Source organism: Zootoca vivipara, chromosome 7 (assembly GCF_963506605.1).
Source record: "Zootoca vivipara chromosome 7, rZooViv1.1, whole genome shotgun sequence".
Lineage (NCBI taxonomy): Eukaryota > Metazoa > Chordata > Lepidosauria > Squamata > Lacertidae > Zootoca > Zootoca vivipara.
The window spans coordinates 49,138,566-49,165,956 of record NC_083282.1 but is presented as its reverse complement, the minus strand read 5'-3'; the positions used below and the strand labels follow the sequence as shown (position 1 = coordinate 49,165,956).

Sequence of the window (27,391 nt, the reverse complement as noted above, 5' to 3'; positions counted from 1 at the left end):
GCTTGATTCTGCATGTGCTTGCCTGCCTGTCGCTCCCCCACCTTCTTTTTTTTAAGCTTAATGTGGGTCTGGTCCTTCTGGCACGCCAGTGTCTCCTGAGCAGTGTGATTCCCAGGTGCATGAGAGGTTACTCTAAGGATGCCTGATTGCTGCAGCTGCAGGAACCGTCTCTCAAAGCATTTCTCTTTTTCTCCCATGCAAGGGGCATTATCAACCCTGTGGGAGGGTCCAGGAGTGCCCGGACAGCTCCACTGCAATGCATCTCTGTGGCAGAAGGACACACCAAGCCTGTCCTGTGCCTGGATGCTACAGATGAATTGTTGTTCTCTGGATCCAAAGGTGTGTGTTTGAGAGAGGGGGTAGGAGCTGCTTTTGGTGGCTTAAGCCTGGCGTGAATGAACAGTGGGCCAGAAGTTCTGATTGGAGCTTTTCCAGCAGTGTTCAGAAATGGTGAAAAATTAAGCATTTTCAGGGATGGTGGAAGAATAAGTATACTATTACCTTTTGCTGCTGAAGCAAGTTGCCCAGCAACCTTCCCCCCTGCCCCACTACCTCTGTTTGAAGGACTCTGTGTCATGTTGTAGCTGCATCACCCCAGGGACATGGTTGACTGAACAAAGCTGCCCCCATGGCTGCAATTGGGACAGCCATTCTCCCTGCCCCTGCAAGCAGTGACATTAAAGTGCATGTGGAGTAGCCGCTGCATGGAGACAGTTTTGAGCAGGCTCCATCTATATGGTATATCATGTGACAAGTGCCCTCTAGATATATTACACTCCCACTATTTTCTGTGGCAAGTCAAGCATGTCTGTGCCTGCTCACAAACATGGGCATAACAAGTGTCATGTCTCTTTCCAATAAATGCAGTGGGTGGCAAAAAAGTTAAGGATGTCTATAAAGACAATGGCTGTCCCCAGGGGGGAAAAACTTCTGCAACTGCTGAACCTTTCAAATTTGTATTAAAACCGGCTGCTTTCCATCTTATCTGCTGTATGTTCACATTTTAAAATATTAGTCACATTTTAGAATCACTGAAGAAATATGTTGTTGCTTAGGAGAGAGTGGGGGTTTCTGCTCTCAGATGGGAAACTAGGGCACTGCTGGCACAACTGAAGTTCTCTCTTCTTTCCAAAGATCGGAGTTGCAAAATGTGGAACTTGGTAACTGGCCAGGAAATTGCCTCCTTGAAAGGCCACCCAAACAATGTGGTTTCCATAAAGTACAGTAACCACTCTGGCCTGGTGTTCACAGTCTCTACCTCTTACATCAAAGTGTGGGACATCCGGGATTCTGCAAAGTGTATTCGCACCCTCACGTAAGTACTTGGCAGCTTTCTGTTTTGCTTCTTTTGAGTTTTTCGAAGCTTCCTTTGTGGCCTTGTAAGGTTTAACGAAGTGGGGTTTAAGAGCATAAGCCATTGCTCTCCATGGTCACACAACGTTGTACCAAATCATCCATTGCGGCATAAGAACAGTGAGATCCCACAAGCTGCTTCTGATTGCTGATGTTTGGATAGCATTGTATATGCAGGTGCTCCTCACCTGCTTGCTATGTCCTGTTTTGCAGTGATATGCAATGCTCCACAAGGCACAGCTCCTTTGCCTTGACACAGCGCCATCTCTCTACCCACCAAACTTTCTTCCTCCAACATCTACAGGCCAAATTATGCATGTCATTTGTCTCATGCTTAGTCCTATGTGCAAGGACGAACATAGCAAAGTCACATCAGGACTGTCCCAATCAAGGAGCTCCTGCACTGACTATTCTTAAGAATGAAAAATGGCACACCAGGTCTAATCCTGTGACAAACCCTCAGTAGGCTCTCCTTTCAATCTGCTAGAACTGTTCCTCTGAGGAATAATTCCTTCCAGGCGATCTGTGGGTTTGAAAACATATTGCTGTTCCTGGCCCTCATGGAGTTGAACCCTTTCTAGCTCTTTATTTTGGAGCTGCTTTTGTCTGAGTAGCCTCCTCCAAAAGGCAAAGGCAAATCTGCAGTCTCCTTCTTGCCCTGCAGATGAACTCCATTCCTGCTTCTGTGAGACTCCCCTTCAATTCTCTTTCTCTCCCTCTATTAGTTCATCAGGCCAGGTGATTGCCGGGGATGCCTGTGCTGGGACCTCCACCCGCACTGTCACCAGCGTGCAAGGAGAGCACCAGATCAACCAGATTGCACTTAACCCCACAGGCACCATGCTCTATGCAGCCACTGGCAATTCTGTCCGCATCTGGGAGCTAAACAGGTGAGAGGGGGCGAACTGCCTACAATTCCAAACTGTTTGGAAATCTGCAAAAATGCCCAGAAGAGAATGGCAAGAGACTGTTGCCATGACCTAAACTTCTCAATTACCCAAACTGAAGCACTTGGAACTGAACCCATTTATGAATACATTTAGTATTTGGGCATTACTTGGGAAGCATTTAGCCTAGGGGTGAGTCTTCCTGCTGTTAATTTCTCAACACTACCTTTTCCGCTTTTTTGACTAGGTTGCAACCCATTGGGAAGCTGACAGGCCATATTGGACCAGTGATGTGTCTCACGGTGAACAGGACTGCAAGCAACCATGACCTGGTCATCACAGGATCTAAAGATCACTATGTCAAGGTATTGGACATAATAATTACGTTTTGCTGAGTGCACTGTTGAAAGCATCCTTAGTCCCCTCCCCTCTTTGGCAGCCCAACTGTCTGTGTCTCCTGTCTTTACAAAATACTCAAGGCTAACCCCCTTCCCCCCCTAATACATACTTCAATTTCCAGACATTTTGTTCAGAGTAGCACTATGTCAGTTGTTCCATCAGTGCAAGGATTTCAGCTTGCTAGAGGGAATGAGTCCTCCTCTCCTCCCACCATATGCCATTCTGGGGGCTATTCTCCCCAATCAAGTCAATTGGGTGGGGTGCATGGGCAGAGAAGGGGGAGAAAAGCCCTGTTTCACCAGTAGAAGTCATTGCACAGCCTTCCACTAGCAAGACTCATTGGTTGAATCCATTCCCTTATTTTTAAGAGTAACTCTGGAGCAGGGAAAGCTATAGGACTATCTAGCACAATGCCTACTTTTCTGAAGGCAGGGGACACTGAGCCCAGGGTTAACTGCAAGTTTAACCTCGGCTGTGGGTTCTTATTTTGCAACTTCTCATTTCACAGATGTTCGAGATTGCAGAAGGCGTTGTTGGGAACATCGGCCCCACTCACAACTTTGAACCCCCACATTATGATGGCATTGAGTGCCTAGCTATTCAGGGAGATGTTCTCTTCAGCGGCTCCAGGGACAATGGCATCAAGAAATGGGACCTGGACCAGCAGGAGCTCATCCAGGTATGAAGGATGAGAGGGAAGGATGCTGGGTTTTCAAAGAGAGAGGCGGTATACCATTTGTGTGGTGTGAATTGTGCTGAGGGTGTCAATATACAGTTGGTGCATAAATTCCTCCTGTAGTGCAGGGGTAAGAAGGCCCCATCAGTGGCGGAGGAACCCTCTCTGGCACCCGGGGCGGCACAGCCCATACGGACTGCGCATGTGCGGCATCCCGTACGGAGTGTGCATGTGTGGCAGCCTGTACAGACGCCTCTCGCATGGCGACCATACAGGCTGCTGCGTGAGCGGCATCCTGTACGGACTGCACATGCTCGGCAGCCCGTATGGACAGTGCACAAGCGACGCCCATACAGACTGCATGTGCCCTTGGTCGCTCTACAGCTGGGGGACGGCAGGGACCATCTTGTCACCCCTCCCGGAGTGGTACTGGGGCGGCCTCCCCCTTCCTACGCCCCTGGGCCCCATGCTGACATCCCTGAAGGGGGCGGACCATGAAGTCAGTGGAAATTTTAGATGCACATACCCCATACACATTAAATTTATTTGCAGCAAGTATGACCTCTGCATATGTGTACCAGCCATGATTGTATTGAGCTCAGTAGGCCTCTTGGAAAAAGCAAGGTGGTTATTCTAGAGCAGGCATCCCCAAACTGCGGCCCTCCAGATGTTTTGGCCTACAACTCCCATGATCCCTAGCTAAAAGGACCAGTGATCGGGGAAGATGGGAATTGTAGTCCAAAACATCTGGAGGGCCGAAGTTTGGGGATGCCTGTTCTAGAGCAGGCACCACCAAACTTCGGCCCTCCAGATGTTTTAGATTAGAATTCCCATCATCCCTGACCACTGGTCCTGTTAGCTAGGGATCATGGGAGTTGTAGGCCAAAACATCTGGAGGGCCGCAGTTTGGGGATGCCTGTTCTAGAGAGACAGTGAGCAAGGACCAAATTTTTGGAGCATTGACTTGCTGGCGGTATCTTGTAGAACCTGGTGCCCTCCAGATGTTTAGGGCTACCAGATTAGGGGAAACAGTTGTAAAAGAATCCTACTATCTTCCTTTAATAAGATAATTTTTCCATTGTATATTTTCTCAGCAGTCAAACAACATTGGCCCTCACAGTCTTGTTGGGGGTCTTATTTATTGCCTATGTGTCGTATCATTCATTATTCCAGCTATTTAGTGGTCCTTGACTTGGTTATCTAGTTTACTACTGGTAACAAGCACAAATTGGGCATGCTGACTGGTGCCAATGGGAGTTGGGGGTCTAAAAACATCAAGCAGGCCACAGATATTCCACTGCTGATCTATGCCCTTTGGTGCACTATTTTAGAGTTAAATGGATAAGACTGCTTATAGAGGACAAGTACCTCTGATGTTCTCCTAATCTTCCAAGCCTCTGTGTGGGTCCTATAATGGGTGGCCATTAGCAAGAGCTGTGGGAAGGCCAGGCCAGCATCCATTCTGTGTGCAATCCAGTAACTTCCGTCTTTGCCAAATGTGTCACATAAGAACCAAAGGAAGGAAGTTGTCCTGGCTTAGTTAAGGATTGGAATCCCTGTGGAAAGGGTCGGCCCTGCTCATGCAAAATTCTCCTCTTGTGAAAACCCATATTGCTGCAGTGTTCACAGTTTTCAAGTGTGTGGCCTTGCTTTTGCATAGCCAGTTCCCCATTTCAAACTTAGCCTCAATTCCAGGTGGTGATATCGATCTGCAAACATTTGTTCAGGTTTCTGAGGTGTGTCAGCTGGGTGTCCTCATTTTAAGACTGTTTGCATTATTAGGAACAAGCCCAATGAAATAATTCCCCTGCATTTGCAAGACTGGTGTGTGGGCCAATTGGGTTTTAACTGCCACTGTGCCATAACCTTCAGGGCAAATAAATGGCATGGTGGCATTATTTTTATGGCACAACCAACACCTACAATGAATGGCAGTGTTATTCCAGTTCTTCTTTAGTATCTAGTCCACTCCCTTGTGCTTTGTTTTAACTCCCAAGTCATCTCATTCAGAAATCCGTGGGTGGAAAAGTTTTTGGGGTGTGGCAACAGGCCCTTGCTAACTCAGCTCGTTGTGACTCCTGTTTCTAGCAAATCCCCAATGCACACAAAGACTGGGTTTGTGCGTTGGCCTTTGTGCCTAGCCGGCCCATGCTGCTGAGTGCCTGCCGTGGTGGGACAGTGAAGGTCTGGAATGTTGATAACTTCACCCCCGTTGGGGACATCAAGGGGCACGACAGCCCCATCAATGCCATCTGCACCAATTCTAAGCACATATTCACAGCTTCCAGGTGAGTGTTGAGGGCAAGGGCTTCTCTTTACCATGAATTCTTTGCCCGCTGTATCCCATCATGTGTAGTCAAGCTGCTCAAGAAAATGAGGTGCCACCAGAGATGGGCTGGTTACGGGCCCAAGTGCCTGGTTGACGGAGGAGCCAGAGGAAGCCATTGCTTCTGTGGCTGCCCTGCTCACAGAGCCATAGTGCAGTGGTGTCCATCACAACACCATGGGATCTCCCAGAGTTGCTTACTGTGCATCCTTGAGACCAAGGAACGGCTTTTTCATGGTTCTTTAGTTCACCTCTTCCTCATCACATCTCCAGCGAGATTCTGCATGGTGCTTCCTTGTTTGCACCTAAGGTAGATTTCTGGCACTGCCCCTTACGAAAGGGTGCCTTGCTGTAGTAGCCAGTGATTAGGACCTAAGGACATAGCTCCTCAACTGAGGCAAAACAAGCTGGTTTGTCCCAGCATTCGCGAACTGAACTGAGCCTCGGGGACTCTTGGTAACCCATCACGGTCCCATGGAGATTCTGGCAGAGCAAGGGCCAAAGACTTGGCAAGAGGGCTTCCCCAGGGAGGGCAACCCAGGCCCCACCACTCACTCTCTTCCCCTTTGGAGTCTCTAATCTCCTCTTTTCCGACCATGTTTCTTTTTTCCTTTTCTCTCTTCCTCTCTCTGTCTCTCTTCTCTGTTTCTATGTGCCACAGTGACTGCCGGGTAAAGTTATGGAATTACGTGCCTGGGCTCACCCCCTGCCTTCCACGACGCGTCCTTGCCATCAAGGGCCGTGCTACCAGTCTGCCTTGACCCTCCTCCTGTCTTCTCTACTCCCCTGCTCACTTTTTCTTGCTGTGTTCCCCCTTCCCCTCTTTCTCGTCCCTAACCCCTTTCTCTGCGAGCTGATCTCAGCTGCTTCTTAACGGTATGCAATGCTTACTTGCTTTTCTTTCCCTTTAGGGCAGTAAGTGGAGGTGTTTTCCAAGGGAGACATTACTTCCCAGTTCACCTCCAAAGTGGGCATGCAAAAACAACAACAACCCCATCTCACTTTCCTCCTTGACATGCCTGCTTGGTTGCATTATTAAGGCTGCATGCTTCACTTGGAAGCCTGTCCCACTGAAATCAATGAAGCTAACCTCTCTTTAGGGTTGGCGTGATTTATGTGGAAACTGTTCAGTTTGATTGTGTGTTTGTTAATGTTTTCTTTATTGTTTATGACTAATTTTGTTACGTTGTTGTTACGCATTTCCTTTCATGTTGTAAGCCACCTTGAGCATGGTTTGAACTGTGGAAAGGTGGCATACAAATAAAATTGTGTGTATGTGTGTGTTTTGTGTGTGTGAATGTCAATGGGGATTGTGTAGGGGGTGGGGGGGTACAACTCCCCAAGGCAGGTCCCAATTTGAATTCTGGTTTTGCAGTAAGTGAAGATGTTTGAATTCTTTCTCTCTTGTTTTAAACAGGACATTTGTTCTGGAGTAGCCCATGCGCCTTCATGGTATCCTTGGGCATTGCAAGAGAGTGAGAGGCAGGAGAGGAAGGATTTTGGGTGGGAAATCAGCACAGTGCCAAGATTAAGTAGTGTGGTCCAGATTGTGAGCCCATGTGGCTGCTTATCCTTCAAAATAAAAGTCACCTATCTACTAAGCACACTTTTTACAAGCATGTTATTTATGTAATCTGTGGTTTGCACCTCCGTTTCCCCTTTATCTGAGCTTGTTCAGTGTTTTGTTCTTGACTTTCTAAATGTCATATTCCCACCTTTTCCTCTTCATTCCCCAGTGACTGGACAGTGAAACTCTGGAGTGCAAGGAAGCTACTGAACAGCACAACCTAGATAGAACCTGGGGAACTACTTGGACATGGTGACTGTGGTGGAGGTCATGAGAAGACAAGATGTGGTGCTCTTGTTGAGCCTGGCTTGCAAGGGTAGGACGTACTTAGCTTCCTGCCAGAATCTCACACACTCAGGGCTTCAGGAAAAGATGGCACCCTGGCTTTTTGGTACCATGTGCCCCAGTGAGTGAGTTGGTTGGATGGTGCGAGGGAGCCTTCTTTCCTTTCCAGTTTCCATGCTCCATGTCTCTTTGCTTGGTAGGATTTTGCAATGACGCTGAACTGTGAAACAAAGCTGAGGCATCTGAGAGCATTTCTCCCATCAGAATCCACATGCCACCCAAACAGGAACACCCCCCCCCCAAAGCTATGTGAGAAGCTCTGCAAAATAGGTGGTTTTAGGTGTTCATAGGCCAAGGGGGGTTATCAAGGAAAGATGCAAGAAACCTCATTCCTCACTCCATAACGCCTGAGCGATCCATACCCATAGACTCCTATGGTCACCTGTGCCCTGTTTATGGCATTCCTTCAAAGCTTAACAGTGAAACTGACCAGAGGAAATCTAAACAGGCCAGCTGCTTCCTGTATGTGTTTCCGGCATAGCTGATAGTTGTGTTTTAGAGGGTATTTCTTGTTCTAGTTAGATCTTTCATGAGTGTTAATGTGCTGGCTTCCTTTCTCTTACTTCCACCACTGATGGGCTGTGTGTATGTGTGTGTTATTTTCTGAAGGGGGAAAGGGTGGGTGGAAAAATTAAGCCACCTTTTTTTAAATGTTAAGCACATGTGATATTTCTCAGTTTTCACTCCAAAAGTAGAATCGCCAAAGGTTTTCATTTTCAAATGCTAGAGCCCTACCGAGAGAACATAAAAAAGAAAAATCTCTACTGTGTAAGTGAGGCCTGTCAAATGGGTGATGGATAATATAGGATTTGGATTATCACTTTTTCTTCAGCTGTGGAATCAAGATTTCTGTTAGTTTGGAAGAATGGTTGCTTTCTGTATTCCAGCTTCAGACTTGAAATTGTAATGCCGTTCCCCTTTTTCATAGTGCTAGATATCCCAGGAAAAAAAGATGTGAGCTACTGGAATATGTTTTTGGATTTTCCCTGGGAAAGTCTTCTCAGGCAGCCTGAGGAAAAACATGCATTATTTCAATTTGTGAAGCTGTTTACGTTGTCCTGTTCCAATAAGAGAAAATAATAATGGCAGCAGAAACTGACTCTCTCCCCTCAGACGGAGAAAGGACCCTTTAAGTATTGGAACAGAAATGTGTGCGTTTTTTCTTTAGATTTTTAACAGGGTAAGAAACACTTGAACAAGCGTGTGGTGATGCATTCCTGTGTTCACATTTCCCCAGATGTGGGATGATGAGACTTGCCCTCTTAGTCTTGCCCCACCACCTGTTTACTTACACCTGCTTGGAATCCGTTCACGTCAATACTCATGTCTTTATAATAGACTCTGCCACGAATAAGCAGGAGAAGCTTCTCTCTGTGCTTCAATCAACTTGAACTTTCACTGGTGGAGTTTCAACCCATTTAAGTGTTCTCATGGACCCTCTGTGAGCATCACTTTGCAAGAGATGACGCTTTCTGTTTGTGCGTAACACAGCAGGGCTGTCCCAGCCCTCACTGGAGAGTCACAGACTCAAAACCTTCGTTTCCTCCCTTGGCTGTTAATATGTGGCATAAATGAACGTTTGACATGCATTGTGCTCTCCTACCCAAGGACCAAGTTCATGCCTCAGCCAGCAGACTTGGGGTAAGCAGCACACTGGTGGATCATTCCACAGGTCTGCCCTCTGGTTTATAAGAGTCTTCTGCTCTAATAAACTGGGCTTGGGTGTGAACTTCATCCACTCCATGCAGTGAAGCTGCAGATTCTTCCATTGGGAGTAGGTTGTTGTACTGTAATTCCGTATGGGTGTTCAAAAGGTTCTGTGTATTGTCTTGTGCATTATTTGGGGGGTGGGGGAGCAGGAGGGAGAGGGGTGTGTGTATGTGCACGCGCATGAGTGAAATTTTAAAAGGGTGAAGGCTTGTTTTGAGTTAACCTACCTCATGGTCCAAGGTGTCTAGTTCTACTCTTTGGGGGTTTTTTATGTTAATAAAACTTGAATTAGTCTGGGGAACGCACATTACCACTGACCCCCTAAGTCCCAAAAGTGTGATGAAGGCAAGGTGAAAGCAAGTGTGTTCCTTGCTTTGCCTTTGCTGTTGTCTGATTTACATTCAAGCTCACAGCTTGTACTGTGTCCACCAGCAGCACCAATTTTAATAAGCCCTTCTTAAATGTTAAGACTGATTATTTATTGAATCATTGTGTCCTTTGCAGTCTTCTCGCGACTTAGCATTCTCAACTGAGAATAACAGAGAGGTCCAAGTGATTCAAGCCTTGGAAGAGGGACCATCTTCCATCGGTAATGAAATCAGCACAATCCTCACGCCTTCACATGGCTACACGAGCTATCTTGCCCGATACTTTCAGAAGCTTGTAGTCCACTTGTGAATGTAGTTGCCTGTAAAAAAAATATATTCTAGGAATACATTGTGAATTAGCTGCACACAGTTCACCTAAAACTTCCTCCATTCTTACTTGGAGGAAGTCTGTTTAGTACAAGAAATATGAAATGTCTTGTAAAGTATTACTTGATATACCTGAAAGCACTGTGCCCGACGGCACTCTGCTTAACTGTTAAATTATTGACCATATTGCCATATAGTCCCATGTGCCTCAGTGCTATTGCTAGCTTTTTAGGTATGGGATTATATTTTCTCATATTGAAGAAGCTACCCCCCTCTCTCTTTATTTTTTAATAGTCCTGATCCAAGTGACGTGACAAAGTGCAAAACCCTTCAACTGAAATTGAGTGCAAACCAAGAGAGCCATTTTACCTCCTCTGAACAGTTACGTGAAGCACACGGTGGGAAGGGTCAGAATAACCAAGCTGAAAACCTGGTCTGCTTTGAGTAGCCCTTGGGAGTAAATGTGCATGTTCATTAAGAGGGCACTGTCATTAACGAGACTCAAAAGTGGGTTTGCACAACCTGCTTGATTCATCCAGCAGCCCTGGGAAAATCTCTGCCAGGTTTTCCTGGTGTTCTTAAGGCTTTGCTTCAGCAATAGGCCTCCTAGTGGTAGGATAACATGCACCACGCCTGCATTCCAAGAAAGGAACTGGGGTGAAAGACAGCCCCCCCTAAGGTGCATAAACACCATAGGCCCGTTTGCTCCACCTCTTGGTTTATGTATACATATATAATCATGTTTCAATTGACAGGTGCCTTTTCTTGCCCTGAAAAGTGTTTTCTCCCCCTCAAGGCTGGCGTGTGAGATCAGGGCTTCTTTGGGGGTTTTGTACCATCAGGCAAAATGGTCACACGTATGTATGTGTGTGCGCGTGTGTACATGATAAGGTGTGTAATTATTTTATACCGCTATGTAAATAGTGTAAGTTATTTAAAGCTCCCGCTGTACATGGTTTTCCAATGAATGTGTTTGTTCCTCCTCTTAATAAATAAGCATCAAAACAAGATCTGAGAATAATTCTTTTTTAATAAAAATAAAACAGGCCATTAAGTGTAAGTTCAAAAGGCTCTTTCAGTGGTACGAAGATTGAGCTGATGAGGAAATGGATATTGATATAGGTATGAGCAAGTGGCTCTGATCTAGGAAGTTAAAAACAACAAACAACAAACCCAGAAGCAACGAGCCTGGCCAGAATTTAAGTGTCATCTGATAACTATATCTTCATGATCTGGCTTTTTGCCTTTTCTGTACTTAATTACAGCACACTTTGGGGCAACAACAAAACATTGGTTTTCCACTGTTTCTAAAGAAGTACCCGTATATTCTGGCGTATAAGACGACTGGGCATATAAGACGACCCCCAACTTTTCCAGTTAAAATGTAGAGTTTGGGATATACTCGCCGTATAAGAAATACGACCCAGCGTATAAGATGACCCCTGACTTTAGAGAAGATTTTCCTGGGTTAAAAAGTAGTCTTATACGCAGGAATATACAGTAATTAAAGCAGAGGCAATTCCCAAATGATGACTCACAAGGATTAGAACACACAAGGACTCAGAAAAGGCATCCTATTCAATATAAAAATGTTCAGGTAGATTTAACACTGTTTTGAGCTGAGTCCAGGTAACTTTCATAGATGCACATCATACATATTCCCTCTCCCTCCACTGGCAAACCTTGTACAAATAAGTTAATATTAAGAACAGTGTTGGTTGCAAATACCACACACACTTGATCATGATACCATAATTAGTGCTTTCACATCCCTAGGTTACCCCAGAAGCAAAGACCAGTATTAAAGAGATGGTATTGTACTTAGAAAAGACCCCAAAGTAAGTAGCAGAGGTTAAGCAAAACATCTTGTCTTTGTCCAGTCCAGGATTGCACAACAAATTAAGTACAAACCTGGCATCCAGAGAATCCACTTTTCTTAAGTGACATTTCTAGCACAAAGGCTTGTGCCCATTTTTTTTGCCATGACTTGTAAGTTGAAAAGGTTCTGGGCTGAGACCAAACAGTCACTCTCAGTTCCTTGTGACATGCTTGTATAATGAGAAACCCCTTCCACGAAGTGATGGGTTTCATTCAAAGATAGAGAAGATAGATGAAAAGGGCCCCTTTTAAGAACCTGTTTGCTGCATCACATTACTTTATGCAAGAATAAGGAAAACAACAGAGGCTCCAGCTCTAGCACTTGTGAGGGCAGGTAGATTCTACTTCTGTGGGGGAAAGAAAATTCATGTAGTCAGGCTTGGCTCTGTTCTGAAAAGCTATAAAAAGTGATCAAGTTCTTGCTTTCATAACCTACAGCCAGCTCCCAAGATCTTTCCACCAGACAGACAGACATGAATAAATAGGCAGACAAGCAAACACTAGTTAAGAGGGGTGCGGGATCTTGCTGTGCTCTGTATTCCACACAGGACAGGAAACCCAGCTGTCTGTTGCAGTAGTCTATTGCATCAGTTCATCATGGGAACAAAGGAAGAGACTGAGCTATATAGTCTGACATAGGTTGCAGAATAGCCCCCAAAGTGTTCTCTTTAATATAGCAGGATCAGCTGGTCGAAGAACACGCCAAAGTTTGACACAAAGCCTCGTCTTTCCAACCTGGAATGGGGAGACAGGCCGGTCTAGGCAGCCAGCCTGCTGACATTGCCGAATTGCAAGAAGTCAAGGTGATTCAGCAGTCTCTACACCTGAGTAATGATTTCTCCATTTTCTGGCACGTAGACCTGCACAGGGGCTCCCTCAGGAGACCGTTTCAGGATATGGACACGGGGAACCTGGAAGGTTAAAAAAAGGAGGCTCTTAATGGAACTGTCGCACCAGCACACCTCCCCAGTAGTAGCAACCCCACTACCACCAAATACAATTTCCTTCATCAAACACAAAAGCATTTGTTACAGCTGATGGTCACTTCCTATCCTGATTGCCTCAGGGAAATGCAACCCATTATGTTTCTCCATGCCTATAAAATCAATTCCTCTCCCATCATTAAGCACAGTGTAAAAATAAAGTTTCCAGGGCAATCTTTCCTATTCTTGCCATTCAGTGCCATTAAACTAAGAGTCTTTAAAATGCTGTGATGTTTTCCAGCCATGATTACCATTCATTCTTTCACCTTTGGGGGTTGGACTAGAGGACCCCTGGGGTCCCTTTCAACTCATGATTTAGATTGCTCGGAAGAGAAAATGCCACCACATAAAGAATCTTGGAAAGGTGGTGATCTGGCACTTTTCAGCAGGGTTGTGCCACCTGTGGCTTTTCCAAAGAGGCTGGGACTCCCAGCAGCCCCAGCAGGCATGGCCAATGATCAGAGATGATGGGTCTTGTAGTCCAACAACAAATGGAAGACCACAAGCTCCCCATCCCTGCTGTAAAACAAATTAGTTTTCTAGAGCATCCTAAAGAATTCACGGAAAAAGCTGAGCCCCTGCAGGCAAACAAATAGAGCTTGCCATAGCTTCATGCATTAAGAAGGACTAAAAGAGGCTTTGGCTGAGGAAGAGGCTCTTAAAAGTAGCAATATTGGCATAAGGTGGTCTAACTGACTACAAAGAAGCTTCTTATATTTATATTGCTATGCATGGGTACAAAACCAAAACAGCTTCTATTAATCAACGTGAAGCTTCCACGGTTTCTACCCATTATTTTATTCACAGGCATTTCCAGAGGAACACCCACTTGCAAACTTGAGAGTCTGAGCTCACTCTCAGAGGGGTGGCTATTTTAGTCTGTTGCAGCAAACTGGCATCTTAAAGACTTAATAAAATAATGAGCTTTTGTGGACTGGAGTCTATTTCAACCAATGGTTTACAAGGAGATTGTCCTCATGGCTCCTCCTTGTTAGGTGAGTAAAGCTCCCCTATCTCTTATCTCCTGAATGGGGACCATAGATTTAAATGAACTGGCCAAAGGAGGTTTGGAAACAAGCGTAATCCTTTATCTGCAACTGGCCTCTAGGACTCACAAATAAAACTACCAGAAAATGCACATGTGCCCCAACTGATGGGCATAGAATTGCCAGGGATTTATCTGATGCTCCATTGTGGTTTCCTTGTGCTGAAGATGGTTTAGAGCAGGCATCGCCAAACTTCGGCCCTCCAGATGTTTTGGCCTACAACTCCCATGATCCCTAGCTAACAGGACCAGTGGTCAGGGATGATGGGAATTGTAAAAAACACATCTGGAGGGCCGAAGTTTGGGGATGCCTGGTTTAGACAAACATGTAACATGCAATGTATGGTCGCTGTTTTCTCTTGCTCCTGCGAATGCTCCCTAGCACAGCACAGAGTTGTCTGATTAAAATTTCACAGCTCTGTTTCCAGGTGAGGGGAGGCACGCATTGAAGAGGATGGGAGGAATCCAAGGGCAAGCTCTTGCTCGCATGGTTGTGGGCTTCTGCCTTGTGCTGCAGGCGAGGGAGATGCCCAAGGAGGAGAGAACTGTGCTTCATTGTGCAACAGTTTTGCACATCTAAAGAACATAATTCTCCAAGCGACAAAAAACAACCCCACCAGGATTCATATCATTCAGAATTCCTGTCACTGACTGTATTTCTCAAGGAACAGTGCGCAGAGTTGCCAGAAGGCAATGCTGTTGTCACCAACCATCAGAACAAAGGAGCAGGAACATAACCTTTTCCTATCTAACAAACTGCCCAACAAGTATACAGGTAAAAAATACAGTAAAGGACCTGTGGACAGTTAAGTCAAAGGCGACTATGGGGTGTGGCGCTCATCTCACTTTCAGAACCAAGAACTAGAAAAAGCTGAAGGACTACTGGACTTTACTGAGGTTCAAGGAAGTGGATACTACTTAATGTCTTGTATTCAATGCTAGTCCTACTTAGAGTTGACCCACCACCATTAAGGAGCCTGTTAATCTTGTCCAGTAGCTTCAATGGGTCTACTCCTGAGTAGGATTAACACTGGATACAACTCTAATATTTTTTAAATTACCTGGGCAGAGAACTTGGAAATTTCCCCTCTGCCACAAACATGACACAACTCTTATAGGCTCTGAGCCAGAAGACTCCTCTTCATGAGTAATTTGGAACACTCAAACAGCTCTCGGTGCAAACAAACATCTGAAACTGGGGTGGTGATTTTAAGCAGCTGAATGCCCCTTGGGAAAAGGCTTAGGCACCCCTCCCATGGTCTTCTGTTCTCAAGTCCCCATCCCAATCCATCCCAAAGCACTATCTTATTACTTTAAATTGAATTTGTGGTAGTGTTGCATTCATTTGTGTTTAACTTCTAATTAGTCGTAGGGCTGTGCCAAATGTCTGTTCCAAAGCATAGTGCTTTCAGTGGACCTGTAAATGCACTTCTAAGAAAAAGCTTTTTACAACATTGCTAGAAAATAGCACAAAAGCAGCAGCCAAACCCACTAGCTGTGTATGTTTTTCCAGTGCTGCCCCCCCCCCCCAAGCCCATGAGCTGCAAAAAGGCCCAGCAGTGCAGTGTGCCTATGTGAGGCAACAGCAGTCAAGCTGCTTTTTCCTGAGCCCATGGATGGCTCTCCAACTCATGGAGAGCAGGCTGTGTCTCTTGGTTGCCATGAGCGGATAATGCTTCAACCAACACACATTCTGGTGGTGTGCCAAAATAGCAGCTTTTGCCCACGAATATGCAAGACATTTTGGAAGCCGTAGCAGGCTGCAAAAAACTGAAAAGAAACATAACAACCTGAGCAGCAAGGTGAATCCCACCTGAGAGGCACCTGCCTTCCACTTATAGGAGGCAGCAGTATAGCATGCTTCTACAGATCTGCTGGTACTCAGTGAAAGCCTTCCTCCATATTTCCTATACACATGGGTGCACACACAGAGCTTTCAATTCCTTGTGTGCCCAGCCTGTAAAGGAATGGAAACCTGTAGTCTAGCAACCCCATCATGCCGACTATTAGCCCTGCTGGCTGGGGCTGATGGGAGTTGGAGTCCCATTAACACCTGGGGGCTGCAGATTCGATTCCCCACACCCGTTAAGAGGTTTCTACACTACTTTGTTTATAGGAAATGAGCTTATCTATGAACATGGCACATTAGCATGTTCTCCTTAATCAGGTCTAGCTGGAATATTAAGGAAACTCTTGCAGAAACAGTAAAAAAAGGAGGCTGGCTCCTGTCTCCCCAATACACCTTCCTGCCCAAAGATCCTCACCTGAATTTGCTGCCCCATGGAACAGGAAGGGCGCAACTCTCGGCCAGGCCCGCTGCGCATGCGAAAGGCCCCTTGTCTGTCCAGGGAATGTGGCCGCGCATTACGCAGCCGAGTCCGTTCGTGCCACGATTTTAGCTCTTCTGTCACGGCCGACTTGGAGAGGACTCGGGGGCCCATCGGGGAGCAGTCCTTCAGAGACGGGGTGCGCACCACCCTGCTGTGGGAAACAACCGACCGGTGGAACCGCACAGGCACCGCCTCCTCCTTGTAGGCAAAATGGGCGGAGCTTACAGACAGGAAGGGCGGCCGGCTGTGCCCGAGCTCCCGCCCAGCTGGCAGGTGGTTGTCATATTCCAGTCCATAGCCCAGAGGTGAGAGCAGCTTCTGAGGGCACTGGCAGTGGTATTCGGGTCCATTCCCCTTGCAGGTCTGGTTCTGGAATGGCTGCAGGGGCTCCTCCGCGGGGACCGAGGAGCTTGGCTTCAGGAAGGAGATGTCGGGGCTGCTGCTGCCGGCAGAAGTGGTGTAGGAGATGCTGGAGACATCCGAATTGCTGTCTTCTGAGGCGGAGTGGTAGGTGGGCTTGGCGGCTGGGTTGGCCTTGGGCACAGAGAAGCAGTACTCGGGGACAGTGACAGTATAGTAGGTGGGACGCCGCCTTGGCAATGCGCTTCTTCCGCGGGACTCGAAGCCTTCCCGGGATGAACACACCCTGGAGACCAGAAGGAGAGAGTTGAGGCCATCTATCAGGAGCTCGCAATGCCCACCTTAACAGCTTTGAAGCACTTCCCCCTAAGGATTATGGGAGGTGTAGTTCATTCAGGGCGCTGAGAGTCAGGGCCCCCTTCCCCTCACACAGCTACAGTTCTTAGAGTTCCCTACAAGGAAGGGTTGGTGGTTAAATCAAGGGCTTTTTTCATCCAGAACTCAGCGCTGGCACCTCTCAGGTGCGCGCCATTGCCATTATAAGAGAACAAGGGAGGAGTTTAGAAAAAAACAGCACTGGTTAAACCACTCTAGGAATTGCCAGGAGAACTCCGAGAACAGTGTGCCAGATGTGGGGAGGAGAAAGGAGAAATGCTTGCAACTGCCACAGCCATCTCCTTAGAGCTACTTTGCATTATTATATGATTCCTTTGTATAGTTTATTCTGCACGCAGTTGGAAAAGGAGGGTCATGAAATGATGCAGGGCACTGAAGCCCCATCCCTTAACTGCTGGAAATCCTGTTTGCCCCTCCTCTAGCTTCCAACATTTTTCCAAACATTGCTCATTTGCCTTCAAACCTATTTTCACAGCCAGGAGGACTAGAAAACCCTTTCCCCCCCCTCAAAAAAATAAAAAGTAACAAAAATAACTGAGAGCTGAGATTCGCAACACGCTGAATTTTAAATTTTGCATTTGTGAGGCATGGTAATAGAAGCACAACGTACACATAGCCTCACCCCAAGGTGCCTGACATGTTCAAACTTCAAAGAGTGATTAGGTAACAACAGGGCACGCCCACCTGCTTGAGTACATGAATTGACCCTAAGTCCATAGAGTACCTCATGAGTTGAGGTTGTCCTCTCCTTCCCATGAACTCTGGTGTCTGTGGGGCACTGGAACCAGCCTGTTTCCTTACTTCCAGCTTCCTGGGAGGAGCAAAGTGGCATGGCGATGCCTCAGCAGTCGACTGAGGGGTACGGCTGGGTGATGGTTGAGACAGCAGGCCTGGACTGCTGTAACAGAACACAATAAGAACATCAAGTAAGAAACTGCCTGCATTCCTGTTATCTTTCTTTGTGTGCAAAGGAGTGAGAGGCTCTGGTCAGGGGTCAAATCCCCCTCCCTTTCATCTTTCCTAAGAGTGAAAAACAGGAGGAAAAAGAGAATGCAAGGCTCAAGTGGGTCCACAAAGCCCGCTGTTCTGGCTTAGTTAATTGGGCTACTAAGTTTCTAGGTCAGCGGTTCTCAAAGGACCCTTTCCCCACATGCAATTGTGAAGCCTACATTGGCTGGGATTCACATGCAATTCCATTTCATGTTATTAAATTAAGCAACTTTAAGGCGGATTTGTGGAAATAAAAAAACGGAAACATTGCACAATCAAAATAAAGCAGCAAAACAATACAATGCTTATTGTTCTTAAAATGAAGTAACGGACAGCCACTACAGTAGCTTCCACATTACGTGCATGCAAACAACCATTAACAGAGGCTGATCTCAAGACTACACAGGCATATCCAAAGAAGAGCAAGAAAAGAGAGAGAAGAAAGGTCCTGACCTTGGCACACTGCTGGGCTCAGTGGATTTCTTTGGCTTTTCATAGGGCTTGTCCAGACTGGTCTCTTTCCATGGGCTGTTTTGGATGGGAGAGCACTCCACGTCAGTGGCTTGGTAGTGGGTTTGTCCTTCTAGTAATGCAGAATGCAGAGGCTGAGCCGAAGAACCGGGCGGGGGTTGGAGGCGAGCTGAAGCTGTGAGCATTGGTGGAAGATAGGTGCTCAACACTTGGGATTCTTCAGAAAAGTAAAAGGAAAGAACTGCAGCATTCCAACATTATCTACTGAGTTACATTCAAGGTGCTGGAACTGGTGTACAAATCCCCATGCATCTTGGGACCAGGGGACCTAAAAATCATCTCACCCCTTACATACCCACTCGATCACTGCACTCTGCAGGTGAGGGCCTCCTGCAAATACCATATTGTAATGGAGTCGACCCTGTACAATACAGGAATCGGGCCTTTAGGGTGCTGGAATCTGCCCCTTGGAATTCCCTCTGTTGTATTTTCAGCACCTGCTGAAGACTTTCCAGCTCCAACAAACCATTTAAATGGAGGACTTTGTCCCAAACTGCATCTGTACTGGAACTACTTTTAACAGTTTTCATATGTGGAATTGTTTGTAATGGTTTCATGTATGGAACTGTTTTTAACTGTTTTACACTTTTCTTGTTTTATAGTTGTGACTATTTTGCTTGTTTCAAAACTGTTTATTGCTGTAGTCTACCCTGGCACCTTATAGTAAAGGGCAAGTAAGATATCTAATAATAGATTTATTTATTTATTTTTAAAAAGCATGAATAACCACTGGTTTAGGCTATATCATTCAAAATATACCAAATCACTTATCACAGACTCTTATCATCTCTAGATTAAACCAAAACAGGATGTTGAATTTAGCAAATATCCATAGTAATAAAAGACCCACTTATCGGTCACCTTTGTACTTGAATCTTTTGAAAATTTAGATGAGATCCATTCACTAACTCTCTTCTCTGCCTTGCAAGTCCAGCTGGCTGCTGTGGCCTAATTCTTAGTCATGTGGTATGAATCAAGGCCAAATCTTGACAAGATGTCAGAGAGCAGTGATCAGATACAGTTTGTCTCTTCAAAGGCTTAACTACCACTTTACGCTAGGTGAAGGAAAAGCCACAAGCACACAGTAATGACAGTGTAGCGATCACAGTTATCTAGTTTACCTTCTTCTACCGCAACAGCATCCAACAAGAAGTTCTCATCAGAGGCACTGAACCCTGGGGAAGACACAAGAATTGGCACGGACAAGGAGGAACAATAATCAGATTTTCAAGCAGTTATTAGAACCCTCTGATGCTCCCTAGAAATATGTGCTCATAAATCCCACTGAGCTTCTAGAAAGGGGAAATAAAAGCTCCCTCTCCCTCTCTTTCTCTCTCTCTCTCTCTCTCTCACACACTTCTTAGTTCTGAGCTAATTCCCAGAGCCTCAAACCACATCATTCAAAGCCCTGCAATTCACACACACACTTAAACTCCTCAAAGAGATATTCCCTGATGCAGTGAATTAATAGTAATCCGGGGGGGGGGGGGTTTAGAGTCACATTTTGGGAATCTTCTTCCCACTTAGGCAAAACACTTAATTATGAATTAATATTTAAAAAATGCTTTCACTCTTCAAATGCAGTATGGATGCTATAAACTGGCCATAATCCAACGCTGAGTTAAGTGCCCTCAAGCTGATTGATTTTCGGAGGCCTTGAGCATGCTTAACTCTGTGTTGAAATGTAGCTGCCAGCCACTGAGTTTCTTTTACTGCCTGCCCCAGGCGATTCTATGGCCGAAGGGAGCGTCAGATGGCCTCATTCAGAAGCTGAGACCTCTGCCTAGACATCTCGTCCATCAGCAGGGCAGCTGTGGGATTCCTCAGGCAAGCGGCAGAGGAGGGAAGCAGCAATTTCTCACGTGCAAACAGGCATCTTCCTGCAGTCTTGCGCAAAAACCGCTGGACAAAGAATATAAGCAACCACCCACCCACCCCAGTGGACCTATTATCAATACAGATGCTTCCTTAATGGAATACCTGGGCAAGAACCATCAGAATGTAAGAGGAATCTGCTGGATGCAGGACAAGGTGGGCCATTAGCCACTGGCCAAATCCAGCAGGTTCCAGTGGCTAATGGTCCACCTTGTCCTGCATCCTGTTCTCACAGTGGCCAACCAGACACACAAGGGAAGCCTGCAAGCTAGAACATGAGCAGCCTGCCCACCTGTGGGTCCCAGGAACTGGTATTCAGAGCCATGGTGCCTCTGACAGCAGAGACAGAAAATAGCAACCATGGCTAGATAGCCTTGCCCTCCACGAATTTGTCCAATCCTCTAACAAAGCCATCCAAGCTGGGGGCCATTACTGCCTCCTCTTGGAGCAAATTCCATAGTTTAATGATGCACTGTGTGAAGTGAAGTGCTTAGTCCCTCTTCTTCCAATATCCAGCTTCATTGAGTGCCTGCAGTTTCTACCGTAGTCTTATGAGAGAGGATCTATAGGTTGGGTGGGGGGGGTGGAGTGAGCATTACAATGCCATCCTCTGCATGCTTATTTCCAGCTGCACCCCATGCAGCAAACTTCCCCACGTCCCTATAAAACCAAGAGATTTGAATCCAGAGCTATCTAATTTTCTACGCCTTCCTAAGGGTTAATCTGGCACTGCAGGTCTTTGCGTCATTCGCTGCAGGTTTCTACATGCTTCCTCCTCCAGCTGGCTCTCCCTGTTCTTTATTGAGCTCACTTTGGCAACCGCTGACAGAAAACTGCAGTTTGCGTAGATTACAGGGGCAGGAAGAAGCCATAAAAGGTCAGTTTCCTCCCTTGAACTGGGATGAATTCCAACTGAACCACGCCTGTCAGAAGCCTGTCTGACCTACTTCTGATTTCTAGGGACAGATATTTAATCCCAGACTCTGTCTTCATTTCCTGACAACTCAAGGTTTTGTTGTTGGTTTTTTGTTTAATTAATAAACCCTCTTCCTGATACTTACTCATTTCAGTTTATCACCATTCAATTTTGTCCTGCTGCACAGGGGCCACAAAGAACAATTTTACTATACCTCCCTTTGTATATTTTTATTGTCATTATCACCACACGCAAAGGACCCATTTCTCAGACCTGCCTCTCTAGGCCCTTGCATAGATCTCAAGGCCACTGTAGGATGCTGAGCTCCAGCTCACCTTGTAAGGCTGGCGCACTGGCCCTCAGCTGTGACGAATGCCTGGCTGCCTGGCGGCACTCTGTGACAGTCTGCTCCAGCTCCTTCAGCTTCTTTTCCTCCTTCAGCACAGCACTTTTGCGGCGCTTCCGAACCTGCTTGGTGAGATTCTCTTCCCGGGAGAGACATCGCGCTGCTTCAGCGATTTGCAGCTGCAGAGCTAGGTCTCTCTCCAACATGCTCAGAGGATCCTGCGGAGGAGAACAGACATGGATTCCAAACTATGAAACTCTTCGGAAAGGATGGAGCGACCCAACATTTCAAAAGGGGGCACACAAGGACTAAAGTGGCAGAATCCAAAATCATAGCAATGGAGAAGCCTGGGGAAGGGCTGTACAGCTCAGTGGAAGAGCATGCAAGAGATCCTAGGTTCAGTTCCCAGCATCTTCAGCTAGGGCTGGGAAAGTCTGCTGCCTGCCAGTTTGAAATAGACCAGGGTTTCCCAAACTTACGTCTCCAGCTGTTTTTTGGACTACAACTCCCATCATCCCTAGCTAGCAGGACCAGTGGTCAGGGATAATGGGAATTGTAGTCCAAAAACAGCCCAAGGCCCAATTTTGAGAAACACAGGTGTAGACAATACTGAACTAGATGGACCAATGGTCCGATTGGGCATTAGGCAGCATCTTGTATTTCTTGGGCACTCTTGACAGCTGGGTGCTTCAACTCATAAATCATAGGCTCCTTCCTTACGTCCTTTGGTAGATCAAATCAGATATTGAGTATGACTTTCATGCATCTCCCAGTTACATTCCATGTGCATTCTAGAGTGGCTGGATGAAAAGATAGCAGGGTTCTTGCACTTTTAATAGCTGCATAGAAGTGGGAACCTCAGTAAATGTAGCTTGCATGACACCAGCTGCAATTCAACTATTAAAAGCACATGAGCCCAACTGTCTTCTTTTGCATCTGAGCACCCCAGTGCATTTAACTAGTGTAGAAAGGCATCACAGGCTGAACTAAATCTTCCTGTCTCACTCACAGTCAGGATGATTAAATAACAATAGACGGGTGATTTCCCACTCCTTCAATGCCTGCTTATGAGCAGAATGGAGATTCTAATCCAGTTTAGGGATTTGTGAATCCTGAGCTGGGGTGGTAATTATTCTGGATTTAAGAAATCCGCAGGGGTGTGTTCTTCTGTATGAGCCATAGGACTGATGTCTTGGGCCCAGTTCCCAGCTGTCTGCCCTGCCCAGGCTTCTGAAGGAGGAAAACTATCCACAGACTAAGTGGAAATGTTCTATGTTTCTGGGGCAAGAGCTTCCTCATGGCTGGGGAAAGGGAGCAAAAAGGCAGGTCAGCAGGCAACATTCGGCAAGGTGAAGGTGAAATGAAAAGCTCTCCAAAGTTACACTAAGTGTGTGTGTGAGAGAGAGAGAAGCTATGGTAAGCAAAAACAATTGTACAAAAAAAACCACACACAATTCCACTCGGAGCCCACACCCTGTGCCACCCACTATGGGTACACAGCAAAAAAAAAAAGCAGCACCACACCTAAGCCGCCTCCTACTAAGATTATTATTAAAACAAACGACAGGGGAGAGAAAGAGAGAGTGAGACTGCATAGCTGAAGTCAACAGATCCCACACCTTTGATGGAAATGAGGCCTAACTCCCTCTGTGTGTTTGGAGCCTGAAGCATCTCTGTCCCTTTGGGAGTTTCTAACAGGATGCTGAACCCGAACAACCTCATCATTCCCAGAAGTCCTCTTTTAGCTGACAGCTGCTTCCTGACTCTTACTGTGCAAACTGAAATTGTGTGGCTTTTTTGTTATCTCTGGCTGTAAAGACTCTCAGAAGACCCCAGTTTGATCCTCAAGTGAGGTGGTTTGCTGGCAATTGCCAGTATAGAGGGAAAGTTGCCTTTGAATTACAGCTTCATCTGCCGGGGGGGGGGGATGGTCTAGTAGTGGCTCAAGTATCAGCAGCACAACATTTTTCTTCCCATCTCATTCTGGAAACTTCTGCGCTCACAGCAAGGGTTGCCATGGCAGCCGATAGTGACTCCCACTACAAGCAGATTTCCAAGCAGTGCCCTGGATAACTGGAAATGTTGTTTCTGCCCATATTCCCTAAACTCAGGAGGAGAAGCACCTTACCACTCCTCTGGAGAGAAAGGCCTTCTCATCCAATCTGAAAGCAGCACCAATTCGACGTCGGACCTTTGGGGCCACTTCTCCTGGTTTCAGAGGATACTCTGAAGGAAGCAATCCTGTCAGTTCCTGTCAAGAAAACAGCAAAGAGAAGATTCAGTTCCTAGAACTGTGTACTTTCAGTCACACCCTGGGTCTTCAGAGCAGCTTACAAAATACCTGTCTTTTAATCTCTCTCTCTCTCTAAATCATAGCTGTCAACTTCCGGATTGGAAAATAAGGGATCAGCAGCGGCGCGGCACCGGAAGTCGCTTCTGCGCATGTCCAGACATGCACAGAAGTGACTTCCGGTGCCTGCTCTGCCCGCTTTCCAGTGCCCAGACATGCGCAGAAGCGACTTCCGGTGCCGGGCTGCCCGTGTCCGCATGTCTGGGCACCAGAAATCGCTTCTGCGCATGCCCGGGCATGCGCAGAGGCGATTTCTGGCAGCACTCGGCCGGCAGGAGCTGCTTTCTTATAAATCTGGGGGATTTGCGGGATATTTTGCAATTCGGGATAATAGCGGGAAGCGGATTGAAATACAGGGGTTTCCCACGAAAAACGGGAGACTTGACAGCTATGCTCTAAATAGGATCTCATGCAATTATTTTGTTAGCTTGGCAGTTTCTTCTATTTCCTCAGTATCCCATGACATCAAGTTTACCTCAGGCACAGAAGACAGCCATAGATAGATGCCACACAACGTAACCAGGCCTGAGTTCATTCCAAACCAAAGCTTCTTTTTTTTAAAAAAAAAAAAAGTGCAGCCAGACCCAAAATGGACAGTTACTGGGTGGGGGGAGGTGGGCAGTTCAAAAATTCAAATCTTGCAAAAGTTGTATTATGTTAGGTGATGAAAAAAGTGACTGATAAAAATGTGAAAAGTAATTTAAGTAGTCCAGACTCCCGCAGACCAGGTTCTGTTTAACCATATCCGTTTCTCTTCCCTTTGCCAAAGACATGCCCCACACTCCACTGCTAGTAGGGAGTTCAATATGCCCCTTTTGTGAAGTTTGACTATAACACTCTTCTGCATTAGTGCTGCCAGATACCCAGTTCTGGGGATTTTCTCCCACTCTTTGTAGGCTTCCAAATGTCATGAAATGTGTCTCTAAGCAAGAAAGTATGTGTGTGCACAGATGTGTTGCAGCAGTGTGTGCTTTGTGCTCCAATTACAATGGCAAACTACTGGGCAGCTCTAAATTTCCTTTTAAAAAACATTTCCCCTAAACCTATTTATAAATCCAATTATTTCCAGTGCCCCCTGAAAACTAATGGCAAGTCACGTGAAGAGGTAGCATTAGATTGGAAATAGAGTGGGGAAGTAATAGAAAGTTCTGGAAAATATTCGCTGAAATATTCACGAGAGCAAGGAACTTCATTGGGTACAATTCTGGTGTCCTGCAAAACCAACCAAACAAACAGAAACCCATTTGCTTTGTACTCCGAGAGTAATAGCAATAGGCTAGAAAGGGTAGTTTATTGTTTTAATTATTTTCTCCTTGACGCATTAAAATACCACAACTAATAGTGGTTGGTTTAATAGGTTGGTTCTGATCCAGGGGGCCCAGAAAATTTTCTCTGGGAGAAACTTCCACATTCAATTTTTAACTATTTGCGGTATCTCAGGTCAGGAGGGAAAAGTTACCTCATTAGATTCACTTGCGACATATGGCTAGGCTCGCTTAATTAAGCTTGTTAATTATGGGTTGTTTTAGAAGTTAACGTCTTGAATAATGCAGGAGCAACTCTCCAATGGGGCAAGTGTTCTTGATACAGTCTTTGCCCTTTCTTCGCCCCCAGATATTTTCTCCTAGTACTACCTTTGGATTACATGGCTCCTCCCTCATGTCTGAGTGTCTTTGATCTCTGAGGAAAGCCTCTCCAGTTTCTGTGAGCGTCCGAGTCCAAAGAACTACAGCCCTTAAAGATGGGCCCTCTTTACTTTAGCAGGACACCCTGCAGACTTCCTGGCCCCTTACCGCTTCGCGCAAACACAGCCTTCGCAGCTCCTGCACACAGGCCTCTAGTCGCTCCTCCAGTGCCTTCTGCTGCTTCCTCATAGCTTGCGTCAGATCCTTCATTGGAGACATGGGGCTGTCTAGTCCTGGAAGGGTTGAGACAGACACAGACTGATGACCTGTCAGGTGCTACGGGCGGGAAGGGAAGCAGCAATATTTAATGACCCATACAGAGATGCCCTTGGGCAACTTTTGTGGAGCCAGCTGCAGGTCTTGCGAATGCATCTTAAAGACCGGTGTCATTAGCAGTTATCATAAAAATGGCATGGGACATCAAAGGAGAGGCTGTCCTGACAGCTCATCAGGTGGGGGTATGGAATGTGTACAACAGCCAGGACTGATTAGCTCTTACTTCCAAGCTGCAGGCACCTCAAGGTCATCGCAGATCAGATAAGGAGGAGACTCCATGGTGATATTCCTGATCATTAAGTTTATTACAGAACTAAGCAAACAGATTTGCTGCTCTGCTCACAGACCGGAACAAAAACGAGCCTTTGATATTTGTAAGCCTTAAGACAGCAGTTCCAGAAGATGTTAGCTCATGCTGCTTCTTCCACAGATCAGAGGCACTCAGCCAGCTTGCTGACTCCTCACAAGCCACCTAAAGGTCAGATCTCAACCCACGCTAGCTCATTCATACAGGACAATAGGAGACCATTCCCTCCTAAGTGTAGGGGTGGATGGAGGGTTGTGTGAAACCCATACGACACTTTCTGAGTGGTAGAAGAAATGTCTTCAGTTTAGAACTAACTTGCTAAACTGGGAGCAGTTCCTATTCAGATGTTCCCTGAGATATCTAAATAAGCACTTGGGGTTGCAAAAGGAATCAGACTAGGAAGTGGATGCTGAACTCGCTTACTGTACTTTCCTGCGTATAAGACTACTTTTTAACCCAGGAAAATCTTCTCAAAAGTCGGGGGTCGTCTTATACGCAGGATCGTATTTCTTATATGGCAAGTATATCCCAAACTCTATATTTTAACTGGAAAAGTTGGGGGTCGTCTTATACGCCCAGTCATCTTATACACCGGAATATACGGTATTATTTTGTCTGGATCCCCTGCTGTAGCTCTTGCTTAGAGCTGCTACGCACTATAGATCCCTAAGTAGTCCTGTTCACTGGCATGAGCCCACCCTATGAAAAACCATTACCATTCCTTGTCTGTACACACAGATAGTAGGTAGTTCAAAACCATTAAGAGATGCATCATATGCCATAGCTTCCTACATGAGAGAGAATCTTGTTGTATATACAACATCGCATCTTAAGTGTGGCCTGATTATTTACTTCTACCACAAGTATGTTGTTCAGCACTTTTACGGTAATTGTTCATGGAAGCTGTTTCTAAAGTTTATATATAACTAAGTAAGTACAATGATCAGGTATTACTCATGCAGAAAGTATGCCACATACTGGGAAGCCGTAGGATTTTAGTGAAATAGTCTCCTACGGAGTCATCGGTTTTACTCAGAGTAATCCTGATGAAATCAATGAGCATGACTAAGGGCCATTAATTTCAATGGGTCTACCCTGAGTAAGTTGAACACTACCCTCTGCCTGTATTTCAATGCTCCTAAGGTTTTTTAAAAGAAATCTTTTC

The 27,391-nt window shown here is 46.1% G+C and overlaps 2 protein-coding genes across 9 annotated transcripts in view; one reads left to right on the top strand and one right to left on the bottom strand.

Annotated features, from left to right (window-relative positions):
- Positions 1-10,963, top strand: part of KIF21B (kinesin family member 21B) — a 72,312-nt gene extending 61,349 nt beyond the window's left edge. For 2 of the 5 annotated variants that reach the window (XM_060277001.1, XM_060276998.1), the window contains 7 exons: positions 203-339; positions 1,135-1,315; positions 2,079-2,243; positions 2,488-2,605; positions 3,148-3,318; positions 5,404-5,603; positions 7,378-10,963. In XM_060277001.1, coding sequence (XP_060132984.1) covers positions 203-339; positions 1,135-1,315; positions 2,079-2,243; positions 2,488-2,605; positions 3,148-3,318; positions 5,404-5,603; positions 7,378-7,432 — 1,027 coding nt within the window. In that variant the 3' untranslated portion in view covers positions 7,433-10,963. Of the gene's footprint in view, positions 1-202; positions 340-1,134; positions 1,316-2,078; positions 2,244-2,487; positions 2,606-3,147; positions 3,319-5,403; positions 5,604-6,302; positions 6,480-7,377 lie in introns of those variants that run through there. The other 3 variants (XM_060276999.1, XM_060276997.1, XM_060277000.1) reach the window with 2 other exon arrangements.
- A 19-nt stretch (positions 10,964-10,982) lies between these two features.
- The window catches only part of INAVA (innate immunity activator), a 29,240-nt gene continuing 12,831 nt past the window's right edge, over positions 10,983-27,391 (bottom strand). For 3 of the 4 annotated variants that reach the window (XM_035121937.2, XM_035121938.2, XM_035121936.2), the window contains 8 exons: positions 25,752-25,876; positions 23,737-23,859; positions 21,598-21,826; positions 19,593-19,646; positions 18,394-18,628; positions 17,675-17,848; positions 16,129-16,840; positions 10,984-12,747 (listed from right to left, as the gene is read on the bottom strand). In XM_035121937.2, coding sequence (XP_034977828.2) covers positions 12,655-12,747; positions 16,129-16,840; positions 17,675-17,848; positions 18,394-18,628; positions 19,593-19,646; positions 21,598-21,826; positions 23,737-23,859; positions 25,752-25,876 — 1,745 coding nt within the window. In that variant the 3' untranslated portion in view covers positions 10,984-12,654. Of the gene's footprint in view, positions 12,748-16,128; positions 16,841-17,674; positions 17,849-18,393; positions 18,629-19,592; positions 19,647-21,597; positions 21,827-23,736; positions 23,860-25,751; positions 25,877-27,391 lie in introns of all 4 variants that reach the window. The other variant, XM_035121940.2, reaches the window with a different exon arrangement.